The sequence below is a fragment of the Schistocerca serialis genome, chromosome 10 (genome assembly GCF_023864345.2).
Source record: "Schistocerca serialis cubense isolate TAMUIC-IGC-003099 chromosome 10, iqSchSeri2.2, whole genome shotgun sequence".
NCBI lineage: Eukaryota > Metazoa > Arthropoda > Insecta > Orthoptera > Acrididae > Schistocerca > Schistocerca serialis.
Window position 1 is genome coordinate 188841300 of NC_064647.1, and position 15830 is coordinate 188857129.

The 15830-nt window shown below is 40.9% G+C and overlaps 1 protein-coding gene across 1 annotated transcript in view; it reads left to right on the top strand.

Annotated features, from left to right (window-relative positions):
* The window catches only part of LOC126424665 (uncharacterized protein CG43867), a 448798-nt gene that overhangs the window by 314661 nt on the left and 118307 nt on the right, over positions 1 to 15830 (top strand). The window contains exons 8-9 of the mRNA XM_050087395.1: positions 1927 to 2127; positions 7772 to 7986. Coding sequence (XP_049943352.1) covers positions 1927 to 2127; positions 7772 to 7986 — 416 coding nt within the window. The remainder of the gene's footprint in view (positions 1 to 1926; positions 2128 to 7771; positions 7987 to 15830) is intronic.

Below are 15830 nucleotides of genomic sequence, written 5' to 3' on the forward strand. Positions count from 1 at the left end.
TTTTCCTTTTATTATTGTAGTTTTCACCCAGTAGTCTTCTGATGTTGTGGAGATACTAACGACTGAACCTGTATGTACTCAGGGTGATTCAGGAGGAATGCAATTTTTGATCATTATGGAACTGGAGCAGGTTGAAGACAACGCACATCTGTGACAATTTTCAATATTACTTACTGAAATGCTGTACAGGAGCTGTGGTGGACAAAGTAATGGTAGGATAGATGACTGAATTGTCCTTCAGAAGGTGTTCAAAAAGTCCCCCACCCACTCAGTGCACTTGTCAACATTTTGGAGGGCGTGTTGTGTTGGACATCGAACATCATCTCGGCGGGCTTTAACGTAGGCAACAGTGTCAACGATGCGAGTGACAAGTTAATCACGTGTATCCACCTTTATAATGTACACATCCCCCTTTAACCAGCCCCCCAAACAGAAGTGAAATGGGGTTAGGTCGGGTGATCTATCAGGCCAGTTAGATGCTCCATAACGGCCACCATTTATTCAGATACTGGGATTCTTGTGTGGTACAGTGAATCGGTGATCCACTGTGTTGCAGGCAGATTTGCCATCGTTGCTCTAATGTGACATCTTCCAAAAGTGCAGGTAAGTCTTCTATCAGGAAATGTGGGTATGCTGTGGCTGTCATGCGACTGGCAGGAACCTAGGCCCGGTCATCAGGCCGTCAGTCATAACACACCAGACATTCACTGTGAACCTAACGTGGAGTCTTGTTTCCCTAGTATCATGTCGGTTCTCCATTCCCCATGTATGAGAACTGCATATGTTCATGATACCATTGCACGTAAATTTAGCCTCAGCTGTAAATAAAGTGTTTTGTACTACGTCTCTGTGTACAGCCAACCATTCACAAAATTGTTATCTGCTTACTGAGTCACCCGGACACAGATGTGCACATGGAATGGGTACAAGCCTTCGTAATGTAACATATGCCACACTGGCGTTTGTGGAATATAGAGCTGAGTGCTAATGTGCCATGTACTGGTGGTGGGGCTCTGTTGTACCATTGCAGTAATCTCTTCCCTTTCCTCAACTGACTGGACAGCCTCATGTTCTGATGTTATGTGTACACTGGGTAGTGTTCCAGATTCAAATAATGTTTAAAAAACCCCGGGAAGTAACTTGGCACAGGGGGTTAATAGATCAGGGAAACATCTCTGGTATTCTGTCACAGCCACATGGGCATTGCGATTGCAGTACCCATTCTCAAACAACATGTCTGTGTATTGTGCACAGATGAACGTATGCAGCATGTTGATATTCAGCAATACAATGGAATTGCTCAGTTAATTGGTATACGAGCATGATTCGCACATGACCTCATGACTGCTCTCCGGTCCAACCCATGACTACACGCTGGGTACGCTTGCAGCTGTTGCCTCAGTGTGACGTCACAGTGCCACCCTCTTTCTGAGAACCCTTCGCACCTCTCTTAGGATGGATCAGTCATCTGCCCCACCATTATTCTGTCCACTACAGTGCCTACACAGCGTTTGGGTAAGTAACATTCAAACTTGTCTTCGTAGTAATTCCTGGGTGTGTGTAGTCTTCAACACGATCCAATCCTGTAATGATCAAAATTTGGAAACATGTTTGTAGGACTTTTTTGGTTTATTATGACATGTGGAATCACCTCACATACTATGTGACATTCCCTCTGCATTGCCCTGTATGTGTTTGCTCAGGTTGCCAAGAAGACAGAACAGTTTCAGTTTCTGTACTAAAATTTTGATGTCAACACAAGTGAATGCGCCAGTGTGTACACGCATGGTGTGTGGTTTTGGGTGATGGTGGTGGTGGTACTGGTGATGGCCATGATGGTGGTGGTGGTGGTGATGGTGGTGGTAGTGGTGGAGGTGGTGGAATGGCACTGGTGGCGTGCAGAACGTGGTGCTCCGCCCTGTGCAGGTTCGGACGTGCACATGCTCGACGAGGAGTTGCAAGCGGCGGTGGAGGGTCTGGCCCTGCTGCCGTCAGTCTCGCCGCTGTGTGACACCGGAACCGGCACTGCCGACGAGGCAGTCCACGACTACGCTGAAATCTACACCCCGAGCAGGGAGCGCGCGCCCTGGCTCGACGACGGACAGGGCCGGCGCGATGTCTCACAAGGTGCGGCAGCCGAGCGGAACTCGCCACAGCAGCACTAATCCACATCTCGTCACCTCATCTTCTAACATAATAATTAATTTAGAGATCCACTCCAGTTGTACTAATATTTATTCAAACTGTGACCAGTTTCAGGATTTTAAAATCCAGTCCTCAAGTGTGCGATATTAATGTATCTGGTAACGCATAACAAGTGGTTAGGACAGTGGCCTCCAATCACCGTATGTTCATCAAAACCTCTGGTGTGGCCCTTCACACGGTAGTTGTCGGTGTTCCTACTTTGTGGCCACCCGGTGGCAGACAGTTTCCACAACATACAGTGATTCGAACTCTTGCACTGACTGGCCCAACTACATGTTATGCGTTACAAAACATAATAATTTCATACACCTGAAGGTGGTATTTTAAAATCTGGAAACTTGTCATGGTTTGAACAAATATTCGTACAACTGAAGCAGCTCTCTCCAAATTAATTACCATGTCTCTCAATTGTGGTGGTCCTACATACCAAATCATCTGTTAACAATCTGCTTCTACCTGCTAAACCACGCTTCGAGAGGGCAAGTTTTACTCTTATGGCCGAAGCTGAGAGTGGGTCAATAAATAAGTCACAGCATATGATGGCTAAGCTGGTGCGATGTGTACTGGCCTCAAATGTATTTTGCTTTTCTGTTGTAACATGCAGCAATAGTGGAAGACTTGTACAGTTAAAATATTTACTGGTGTCAAACATTAATATGACTGAAACTGCCAGATCATTGTATGTGGGAAAATTTAAAGTACACAGGAAACAAAAAATGAAGGAAAAGAAATTGACACTTGAAGTTCCGCAAGTTCAGCATCTACCAGATGTTACAAGCAGTAAAACTCAATAATAACATGAGGAAATCCAGAGTGTCCATACAAGATAGGCCGTGGTAACACGGATATCCAGGGGAGACATTTCCTAGTCTGGCCACCTTTTGTATTTCAAGGTCTGCTTACAAATTCCCACATCAGTATGGCAGAGTGAGATGGTGAATTTGACATAGTCCACCAGAGTGGAGCAATGCTGTATCTAGGAGTCCTGTGTCAGTGTCACCAACAAGACAGTGTCGTAATATAGCTGGTGATGATCGGCACAAGATTACTGCTCGAAGAGAAATAACTTCTGACTGTTCTGTTGCTGGCTACATTTCAACCGTATTAGTCCCCCAGGTGGCCAACTCGTGTGACTAGGCATCATGTGGCACAGTTACTGCCACGCAGAGTCTCTAAGCCTACAATGTCCTTGGCCTCCACCACTGGTACATCTCCGTCAGTGGCAGAAATATGATGTTTTTGACCTGAGCCACAACTTTATCTTTGATAATGACAGAACCTGAAAAAATAAATTAAAATTTGTGCCACAGCCAAGACTTCAACCTAGATTTCCTGCTTACTAAGCAGATGTTCTAACCATTACACCAACATTACCGATGATGGTACACATATCATTTGTCAATTCTCTGCCATTTGTTTTCATTTCTAGTCTCCAGTAGAGGACAGCTCTCCTTCAAATATGGCTCTCACCATGTACGGAACAGATTTTGCAATGCGTACTGGTCTAAGAAGTACACTCCTGTAGCATAACTGGCTGTAGTCCACTAGCTATGAGACTTGGAATACTATACACTGGCTATCTTTTACCTGGCATATGCTGTCATTTTCTAGAAACACACACAGGTGATAAATTTCAAATGATGATGTGACACTCACAATGCATTTGTTGACTCAACCCCGTGCAGTATTTCGAGAAAAGCCTAGAATGCATACTGCTGTGTACTGAGTGTCAGATAGATAAAGGTATAAATTGTGAAAGATGACACACTTGTGCACATTTAGTCTTTTGTGCTTGAAGAAAATGCTCAGTCTGTTTTTGAGCTGTATCTAAAAGTGATGTGGCTTGGAACACAGTCTCTTTGTGACTGCAGTTTGATACACAACATGACAGTGCTCGTAGTCCATCTGTGAGGGACGGTATACTGCGTCGGAGTTTTGTACTGAGTGCATTTACTGTGCTGATCTGCCAGCTTTTAGAAATAAGAAAAGATGCCATAAGATTCATATAGACTGTGTTCTGTGAGTACCCCAGCCCATAGTATTATTATTGCATGAAGCTTAGATGACTGACCCTCAAGAATAGAATAAATTGTGGTTACGTGTGCTAAATTACAGTGCACATTTGTGCATCTCAGTGGCTACACACACAGTCTTTAGACAGTTGTGTGTGTCTGGAGAGTTCTTTATTTAAAGATAAGGAAGAACTGTGCAGTGAAGGCAAATTAAGTATAAAAAAAATGTGTAGATAGGTTGAATCAGATACAGCACTGATTTTTTACATTTAGGTCCCACTTCTTGTATTCTTGTATGAATTTTCTGGTCATAAACTTAACGTCCTAAGAATACAAAAAGGGAGGTCTAAATGTAGACATTAGGAAAATGAAATATATACGTGGTAGCTGATGGAATATATGAAGATTTAGTACTGGGAGAAGGAAGTGGAACAATAGCAATTACTGAAATATATAAATATGTATAGCGAAAATTACAAATGCTGGGGAACAAGACAAAGTAGTTTGATAATAAATATTGTTAAATGTATTTCTGTGGGATAAGTTCATAAGAACTGAACTAAAACAAGACTATTTCGAATAATTGTTTAGTGAAATGAAAACTAAATTCAAAATTATTAGCTACAGAGGTTATGGGAACATTCAGCAATATTATCAAGAAAAGGAATAATAAGAAATGAAGTAATCAGATAAGTTTTCAGAATTCAGTTATTAATTTTGTTCGATAGGAACAACTGCAATGGTATGGGTTTGTGAAAAGGACACAAGAGGAAAGACTTCTCAACTATCATCATGGACTGGATATCAAATGGAAGAAGAAAAGAGGGGTGACCTCCCAGTCTTTGATTCAGGGGATTCAGTTGTTAATGGTGTAGAAGAATATTCCTAAAGAGTTGTGGAGGAATACAGAGCAGTAAAGAAAAATCATTAGAGACACTCTCTAATCACAGGTTCTGGTGAAAAGTGTAAACACTGCTAAACTCGTAATATATATAATATTGATTGTGCCATCTATCAGTGTCAGGTTGCCACTAATGCACAAGCAGCTAACCTAGGGGCTACACTAAAGCATCAGTTGTTTGCCACAAAGTCTGACAGGGGAAGTGTACCAAATGCTATTGCGCGGTGTACTACCAGCTTTGCCGTAGGATGATCTGTTCTGATTGTAATAAGGTTCATGCACGGTGGGGCAAGCAGTGCTGTACCGAACCTCGAATTTGTGCCCTTCTGTCAACCACTGTGGGTAATTTGTAAGTCTGGGATTTTCTCTCATTTGACTAGTTTTTTTTCTTTTATTTATTGTGTGTGTGTGTGTGTGTGTGTGTGTGTGTGTGTGTGTGTGTGTGTGTGTGTGCGCTGGGAATGGCAGTAAGAAGCAGATAGTTAGATATTTGTAGCATCACTATCCTGTGTTGAAGTGGTGAAATGCATTTTGAACAGATAGTTTGAAATTGTGAGCATGAAGCAGTATGACAATAACTTATTTCAGTAATACCAAATACTGCTATGTAGACAGGGTAAGACTTTAGCCTGTACGTTTATACAGAATTTTCTTTACATCTCAGTTGCAACACCAACTCTTCCAGCTGGTATCATTATTTATCAGACAGCTTGTATGAAATTTGTATTCAGTGGGAAGTCTGTGTGCTGTTTTTCTCTAAAATTATTGTTCTCTCCAGGTTCAATAACGTATCCACCATTAATAGTCATTCATATAATCGACTGAACTGTTACTGCCACTGTCATCACCATCACCATTATCATTTATGTGCTTCTGTACTGTAGTATCACCCCTCACTGCCTCTCTCACTCTCCTATCCCTCAATTACAACAACTGCTTCTCTGGTAAGTACCACTTGTACACTGCCATTTTATGTAAATTACAGCACTTGAAAAAGAAGGTGCCAAAATTAATGTCATTTTTTCCAGTGATGAGCTATATTAATACAAAGAAGTAACCTTATCAGTAGGAAAATATGCTTGTAGGAAAATATGCTTGAGAAAAGACAGAAAAGCTTTGCTGTACTGAATCTTCAGGAGAAGAAATCTTAAATTTTTTCCATGGGCACATGTGGAAAGTATGCCAACTTTTAGACCCATAGCAGGTGTTTCCCTGTCAACCTTGGGTGCAAGTGACCTTCCCTTCCTTTCTAACCTTCCCCAACTTAATCCCCTGTCCTTCACAAGGAAGAAACTAACAGTTTCTGCCTTTAAATGCCTCTGTTCATAGTACTCAGATTTCCGTGTCCTGAAGGTAAGTCTTGTCTCCTTGTGGTAATTCCACAAAGAAAAATAAATTATTCTTAAGAGGACATCATTCTTGTCTCAACAATATTTGCATATTTGTGTCCTTCGCAGAAGAAAGTATTATGAAAAAGGACATTTTACTTCACTAAAAACAGGAACCTTATGTGTGTTTTACACTCAAATTCACTGAACATATTATGAAAGTTTTATTTACTGTAATTATTGTGATCAAATTCGTGTCAACATTGTACTATTACTTACCACTGTGCATGCATCAGATTCACAGTTAACATAATATTCTTGTTTTTAATGAACCAGTACATCCTCTTGTTTCTATGCATGCGGTAGTGATATATCATGGATGACATGAGGATGATACTGTACTTCTAAAGAGGACTGAACATTCTTGACACACTTCAATGAGGTGGGAAAACGTGTTAAATTTTTGGAGATTAATTGAGTTAAATGTTTTTTGACAGAAGAATTTGAATTGGGTTTTCAGCTATTTATGTTGTTACAGCAGTTGCTTGAGAATGACACAAAAGCCGAAGTGGCACTTTGTAAATAAATACACTTCCTAACAGTCCAGGCAGAAAGTTTAGTCATTCCTAAAATACTTCCAGTTTCTTCTCCTTCTCCATTATCCCCATTGTCCAATCCAAAGTTTTCTTCTGAAGACACACTTGTTCAATTCCAGGGATATGCTCATCAGACCTATTTCTTTTTTATCACCTCAGGTATCATTTCCTGCACTGTGTTCCTATTTATCAACATCTCTCTGTTTACTACTTTAGCTTTCCTTAAAGGATTTGACATTTCCTATTCTCATTTTACCAAAATTGTAGTGTTGTAGGAATTTTTTATACAACTACTAATTGTTAAACAAAAATGGTCCATTCTGGATCATTGCTACAGCTGTGGAGAAAGCAATGTTTATCCGAGGTATGCACTATCAGTCTGTAATTTTGTTCATTCGCATTTTGTGCTGTGTTGGATATGAACTGCTAATGATGGCGACACCTTTCTTTGCCTTCTTTATCCTTTATAGCCTCACTTTCTGGATAGTAGTGCTCTTTCACTTCATCTGCTACTTTTTAGTAATACCACATTTGGAAAGAGAGAGAGAGAGAGAGAGAGAGAGAGAGAGAGATATATATATATATAGGTCTCCCCAGTACCCTGATGGAAGTGTTTATCAGTGCAGCACAGAGAGTGCAGAGAAAATATTTAGGGCTATTGCAGTAGTTCTGCTAATGAAACTCACCAGAAATATAATACAAATGGGTGAAATCTCACTCGCACTGCAGGGGGCAGTACGAGCAGCACAACGAGTGGCTCAACGGACGCATGTCGACCGCCGACGCCTCCGCTGCACCGCTTCCCCTCGTGGGAGTCGCGCATCTATCAGGTGGCAGCTGGTGGCCTGCAGGCAGATGGCACCACAGGCCACACCAGTGCGGGGCATCAGTCGGCTGGCGGCTACTGTGACATCTCGGTGCCTGTCTACGCCACCGTCAAAGGGGTGAGTGATTTGGCACCTGCAGTTTGCTTCATGAGGCTTACCATAATGTTGGTGCAGTTTGAAGTGACAGTGAACTTTTATTTCATCCATTACCAAATGATTGTTGAAAGCCTTCAGCTGTGAAACTTATGGCTGTTTGGGGTGAACAGTTAAACTGCACCCACAATTCTTCTAGCCCACTGTCTTGTTAGATATGTGACTTAATAACCTGTTCTTATCAGAATTGGCCCACTTTATCTTAAATTTATGTGTTTGTACATTTTGACAATGTGGTTAAGTTTTTTGTGTTGTCTATATGTGAATTTGTCCAAACAAATCATCATTACTGCAAGAATAATCCTCTTAATAACTCAAAGTGCTTTAAAGATCTGCTTGTGTTGTTAAAACTATAAGTGGAGATTAACAATGTGTCTAATGAGTATATCTAATAAATTAATTTAGAAAATAAATTTTGAAATATTTTCTGTAAGTTAGCTTTGTAGAACTTAAAATAACAGATACTGGGAGTATATTTCAGTATTTTTTTTTTCAATAATCAGTACTCTAGCTTCCTCATCACCACTAATTGTAGGTATTCAAACCTGTCAATAATTAGGTTCCTGAGGAAGCTAACGTACTGATTTTATCACAAACATGTTTCTAATTTATCAGCCATGTCTGTTCATAAAACTAACCCCAAGAGTCTAGTTGTTGTTATAAAGAGGGGATAACGTTTCATTGGGCTGTGGGCCTGCCCGTCCTCTGTATAGTCCTGCTCTCTCTCCATGCAATTTCCATATTACTGGTGCCCTGAAGAAAGATACTTGCGACCATTGATTTGCTTTGGATGAAGAGCTGCACACTCAGGTACAATTTGGGGCAATCCCAATAATTTTTCCATCAGTCATTGACATTTTGTTTCACAGTGGGATAAATTTATTAACAGTTATGGCAATTACGTTTGAAATAGTAAACAGTTCACTTACCATTTTTCAATTTGCCTTATTTTCATTTGACTGCCCCTTATATGATCTATACATTGTACAGGGTGATTCAAAAAGAAAAAATAGGTTTCAGTTGTTTATTACAGACAAACTATGAAAATTAGAAACACCTTGTGCATTTCACAGGATAGAGGAAATTTCAAAGTTTTATGTTTGCACAGACACTGTACCATACACTCAACATGAGCACCGTGCATTGTTTGAGAAATCCCAGAATGGTAGACCATTTCATCCCACACATAATGGCACAGCTGTCTCAGAACTTAGTAATTTCCTCTATCCAGTGACAGGTGCAACATGTTTCTACCTTTAATAGATTGTCTGTAATAAACAATTGAAATCTGTTCTCTATTTTTGAATCCCCAGGTATTAATAGTAAAATATGTCAGTACTGCTTAGTGCCATACATAAATACACAATATAAATTTAATCAAGTAAATTAGTAAGGAAGCAACTATCTTGAAAAAAATCTAATGTCTGCTTGGATTTACTGTATAGCTGCTGTTTATCGGCTATCAGTAAGTTAATATTTAATTCATTACAGTGCTGCTTTTCAAACATTTTCTCCTCTGATTTTTGTAAATACTGAGTCCCATTTTCAGTACATTACTACATGTCATGCATTACTACATGTCATTGCAGCCTACTTTAAAACTTGGGTTAAGTTGCATTAGACCCTTCAAAACAATCGCCACAACATTAATGCTGACAGTGTCAGAATTCTACATGATAGTGCTCGCCCCATGTTGCTGCTCCTGTTCATGAGAAAATCACCAAATTTAGGTGGGAGTTGCACCCAGCATCCGCCATACAGGCTCACCTTGCACTGTCGGACTTTCATCTGTTTGATCCCCATGAGCAAATTTCTGGCTGGCCGATGCTTTGCGACAGATGCAGAAGTGAAATCAGTAGCTTGCAGATGGCTATACTCCAGCCACATAGACTTTTGTGAAAAGGGCATATCGAAACTGGCACCACTATGGGAGGAATGTGTTGAGAACATTGGTGACTATATAGAAAAGTAGGTAAAAGATAATAAAAGTATTGTGTGTTACTTTTTTATCTTCCCTCGTGTGGTCATTGGACACATGATTGATATGCTGCTGGGCCCTCTGGCCTTTGTTGCCAGCAGATGGAGCCTGACAATGCAGCTGCTTCTTTATTTGAGCAGCTCCTCCTCTTTGCTTCACAAAGCCTGTATGGACCCTGTACCGATCCTCCCTAGATCAGAAAAAGTCTGTGGGGGTACCAGGAATGGAACCCATGTCCTTTTGTAGCTAAGGAGGTGGTCATTTTGAATATTTCATGTACAGTAAAACTACCATTTTCCACTTTTCAGTGGAGTGACTTAAAGAAGTGTAAAACACAGGAAAGTTTAAAATACACAAAATCTTAGCAAACAAAACAACCAAAAATTAATAAATTGCTCTTACTGTCATTCTCTTCATACTGTTCAAAATATAAAATTAAAACAATTTAAATTTTGCCTATTTAAAAAATGTGAAATAATTAATTGTGTTTTTTCTTTCTTCAGCAATTATCTCTACTTATATCTCCATAGTATACGTTGCATCAATCACAAAGGCCATGGCCAAGTACTGGCAGGCACAAATGTGTGTGCGGGTTTCCCACTTCATTCCAATCATGTCCAATGGTGTAAATAAAACACGAAAGCAAACATCTTTAATGAAATCACATTAAAAAGATATTCATCTTCTGGTGTGAGACTTATTATTGATACTCATTATAAAATTATGGTAAATAAAACTTGTAACACAATATTGGTTAAAATGCTGAAGTTGATAGTCTTTGTAAACAAAGAACAATAGGCAAAAATCTACAGCTTATTGCAGACAGCACGGAAAAACCATTATGATGTGGAATGTGTCAATTGCACAAGAAATGCGCACAGGAAACAAGTTTTTTTTTTGTTTTTTTTGTTTACATTATAGCGTTACATCTAAATATTTCTACACTCCTGGAAATTGAAATAAGAACACCGTGAATTCATTGTCCCAGGAAGGGGAAACTTTATTGACACATTCCTGGGGTCAGATACATCACATGATCACACTGACAGAACCACAGGCACATAGACACAGGCAACAGAGCATGCACAATGTCGGCACTAGTACAGTGTATATCCACCTTTCGCAGCAATGCAGGCTGCTATTCTCCCATGGAGACGATCATAGAGATGCTGGATGTAGTCCTGTGGAACGGCTTGCCATGCCATTTCCACCTGGCGCCTCAGTTGGACCAGCGTTCGTGCTGGACGTGCAGACCGCGTGAGTCGACGCTTCATTCAGTCCCAAACATGCTCAATGGGGGACAGATCCGGAGATCTTGCTGGCCAGGGTAGTTTACTTACACCTTCTAGAGCACGTTGGGTGGCACGGGATACATGCGGACGTGCATTGTCCTGTTGGAACAGCAAGTTCCCTTGCCGGTCTAGGAATGGTAGAACGATGGGTTCGATGACGGTTTGGATGTACCGTGCACTATTCAGTGTCCCCTCGACGATCACCAGTGGCGTACGGCCAGTGTAGGAGATCGCTCCCCACACCATGATGCCGGGTGTTGGCCCTGTGTGCCTCGGTCGTATGCAGTCCTGATTGTGGCGCTCACCTGCACGGCGCCAAACACGCATACGACCATCATTGGCACCAAGGCAGAAGCGACTCTCATCGCTGAAGACGACACGTCTCCATTCGTCCCTCCATTCACGCCTGTCGCGACACCACTGGAGGCGGGCTGCACGATGTTGGGGCGTGAGCGGAAGACGGCCTAACGGTGTGCGGGACCGTAGCCCAGCTTCATGGAGACGGTTGCGAATGGTCCTCGCCGATACCCCAGGAGCAACAGTGTCCCTAATTTGCTGGGAAGTGGCGGTGCAGTCCCCTACGGCACTGCGTAGGATCCTACGGTCTTGGCGTGCATCCGTGCGTCGCTGCGGTCCGGTCCCAGGTCGACGGGCATGTGCACCTTCTGCCGACCACTGGCGACAACATCGATGTACTGTGGAGACCTCACGCCCCACGTGTTGAGCAATTCAGCGGTACGTCCACCCGGCATCCCGCATGCCCACTATACGCCCTGCTCAAAGTCCGTCAACTGCACATACGGTTCACGTCCACGCTGTCGCGGCATGCTACCAGTGTTAAAGACTGCGATGGAGCTCCGTATGCCATGGCAAACTGGCTGACACTGACGGCGGCGGTGCACAAATGCTGCGCAGCTAGCGCCATTCGACGGCCAACACCGCGGTTCCTGGTGTATCCACTGTGCTGTGCGTGTGATCATTGCTTGTACAGCCCTCTCGCAGTGTCCGGAGCAAGTATGGTGGATCTGACACACCGGTGTCAATGTGTTCTTTTTTCCATTTCCAGGAGTGTATTATGTATTCCATTCCCTTACATGCACAAAATGAATGTATTATACCTCCAGATTTATTTACTCATATTGAAGAATTCATCTGTGGTATAGAAGGAGTTGTCAAGGAGGTATGATTTCAGTTTGTTTTTAAACTATTACTGCTGTCTGTCAGACATTTTATTTCATCTGGTAATTTATCAAAAAGTTTTATAGCAGCATATTTTGCCCCTTTCTGTGACAAAGGTAGGTTAAGTAAAGGATAGTGTAAGTCTTTCTTTTTTCTGCTATTGTAATCAAGAATGTCGCTGTTGATTTTAAACTGGTCCATGTTGCTGAGAAAAAATTTCACTACTGAGTAAATGTACTGTGAAGTAGTTGTAAGAATTCCTAACCTTTTGAACAGATGCCTACAAGATGTGCGACTATGAACACCACACATTATTCTATCTACTTTCTTTTGAGCAATGAATACCTTTTGCCCAAGTGTTGAGTTGCCCCAGAATATTATTCCGTATGACATCTGAGAGTGGAAGTATGCAGAGTATGTTAGCTTACTAATTTCTACATCCTCAAAATTGGCAATTATTCTGATTGCAAAAGTTGCTGAACCTAGTTGCTTTAGGAGATCCAAAATACGAATTTTCCAATTAAGATTCTCATCTATATGTACACCCAAAAACTTTGTATGCTCTACCCTGGCTACTGACTTCTTTTGATGTGTTATGTTTATTGAAGGAATTATACTTTTTGCAGCAGAAGATTGGATGTACTGTGTTTTTTCAAAGTTCAGAGCAATCCCATTCGCAGAAAACCAATCAATAACTTTTCCAGAGACCTTATTTGTATCATTTTCTATCAGACTTTCTTTTACTGGATTAATAATTATGCTTGTATCATCAGCAAACAGTGTCAGTTCAGCATCTTGTTTCACATAAGAAGGGAGGTCATTCACATATATCAAGAACAGGTGGGGACCCATGATCCAACCTTATGGAACACCTAATGTAATTTCACCCCAGTTAGATGAAGTGGCAAACTCCTTTGAATCACTTGAAGCATATAAAGAGACTTTTTGCTTCATGTTCTGTAGATATGACTTAAACCACTCATATGCTGTTCCATTTATACCATAGAGTTGTAATTTCTATAACACAATGTCATGGTTCGCACAATCAGATGCTTTGGATAAGTCACAGAATGTTCCTACTGGTGACGTTTTACTATTAAAGACTCTATTATGTGGACAGTGAAAGTGTATATTGCTGTAATACAATACAATGAGCAGAAGGGAGATTGCTACTAGAATCACTATCATCAGATCACAATTATCGTTACAGCAGTGACTCAATATACTCTCCATCCCTCCCAAACACTGCAAACCTATAATGCATGGCCATGATCCAACACACTGACAATGAAAATATTGCTTACTGAGCTAATGCTGTTACATTATCAATAATTTTGTGTATAGTCTTTTTTGTTCCATGGCTGACTTTGAGCAGGAATACAATGCACTTTTTGCAGAAATGTATATGATAATCAATGTAAAAGAAAACTTAAAATGCAGGAAATGTTGTAACATGGAATCACTTATGGTAGGAAAGCACTGTATTTAGAGAATAGGACTGCTGTTGGGACTGACAAAAATGAATGTAAAAATTGGGAAAACAAAATACGGCAACATTAAAATTGGGTTTTACTGTACATACTTATTCAGCATGAAACACACAACAATTCTATGTTGATTCTCCACTATATGTTTTGAGAGTAAGGCTGTATTCGCTATGGCACAGACAACAGTCTTCAGACATCATTGCCAGAGGTTGTCTGATAACATTGTCTGACAGCTTGGTCACACTGTGTTCAATCTCCTTCATCAGTTTATAGCAGGGTTAAGAAGGTTAGGTTATGTTGGAATCTATTCTATGTACAAGTAGGTTTAGTTTTAGCCCCAGGAATTGGGTGGATATCACACCATCTCTGTGCTTGCTGACAAGTGCTATAATATGGATTTTAAACATTGGAAAATCCAGATGGAGTGTAACAATGTTATGGAAAGGATAATTGCTACTCACCATTCAGCATTCAGTTCTGACCAATGATTGTCTCTTCCATCAAGCATTGCTGCTATCAGTCTGGCCTCAGCAGCCTGAGACTGTGGTCATGTGATGTGCGAGTGAGTTGCATTGCCATGTGTGTGTGTGTGTGTGTGTTTTGTCTATTTTTGACAAAGGCCTTGTTGGCCTAAAGCCCTCTTTCTGACAGTCTTTTTGTTGTGCTCATCTGCAACTCAACATCTCCAGTGTATGGTGAGCAGCAACTATCCTTTTCATAGTAAAGAGGATTGTGCTATTGAAAAGATGCCGAGTACATATGAACGAGCTATATCTGTCTCTAAAAGAACGTGGCAAGTACGGTACACTCTGTCCTCCATTATTGGAATCACCATACAAGTTTTACAAATATACAAAATGAAGGGACAAATATTGTATTACCTCTGCAAGATGATTCATAACGACCTTGAAGAGCAAGATTACAAACACTGGTTTGCTGAGTTCTCTTTGAAGTTGTGCAGACATATGTCAATTAACCTCCAATGACTCATTCAGCATACTTGTGAAAGATAAACAAAGTGTAAAATAAGATATTCTGACCACTTAAAGAACTGAAAAGTGGAAACACATAAGTACATCACATTTGCAAACCAGGTCATCTAACAGAATCACCAACCTGCTGGCATATAAACGCCAATAAGCAGTAAAATTATTTTACACAGCTAATATCCACCTACCACAATCAAAAAAGATCCACTACAGTAGCTTTAACAATAGGTACTCCATCCTTCTCAATGGAACAAATTTTTTGAGGTTACAATTTATTCCTAAAATTTCTGATACAGAATTTGCCCATTTGTGGTTTGTAAGAAACCTACAATTTCATTTCATAGACTGCAAACTATATCCCGATTATATTTTTCATCCTGAGGATGCCACAAACCTCTTCTTTGCCTAAAACCGAGCAGGGTGGGACATTGGTCTCACATATGGGAGGGCGATTCTTCAAACCCACCATCCTGTTTAGGTTTTCTGTGATTTCCCTAAATTGCTTCAGGCAAATACTGCTGTGGTTCCACTGAAAGGGCATGGCTGATTTCCTTCCCCATCCTTCCCTGATCTGAGCTTGTGCTTCGACTCTAATGACTCCATTGTTGACAGGATGTTGAACACTATCTCCTCCTCCTCCTGCTTCTCCTTGACTAAACTTATCAGTTTCTCACAGTCAATGTTTCACGTTGTGTCAGCCAATACGACTGAGGAAAACAAACTGATCTGAATTTTACCAATTGTCATCCAAAGTGTATACATTCAGGCAATGAGATCAGCATGTAGTGGCATACTCATTAGGAAAGATCAGACATCTTTGGCCCACATTGGTAGTTGGTGGAAGCCACCGAGACCGGTGCCACTGTGTCCACAGCCTAACATT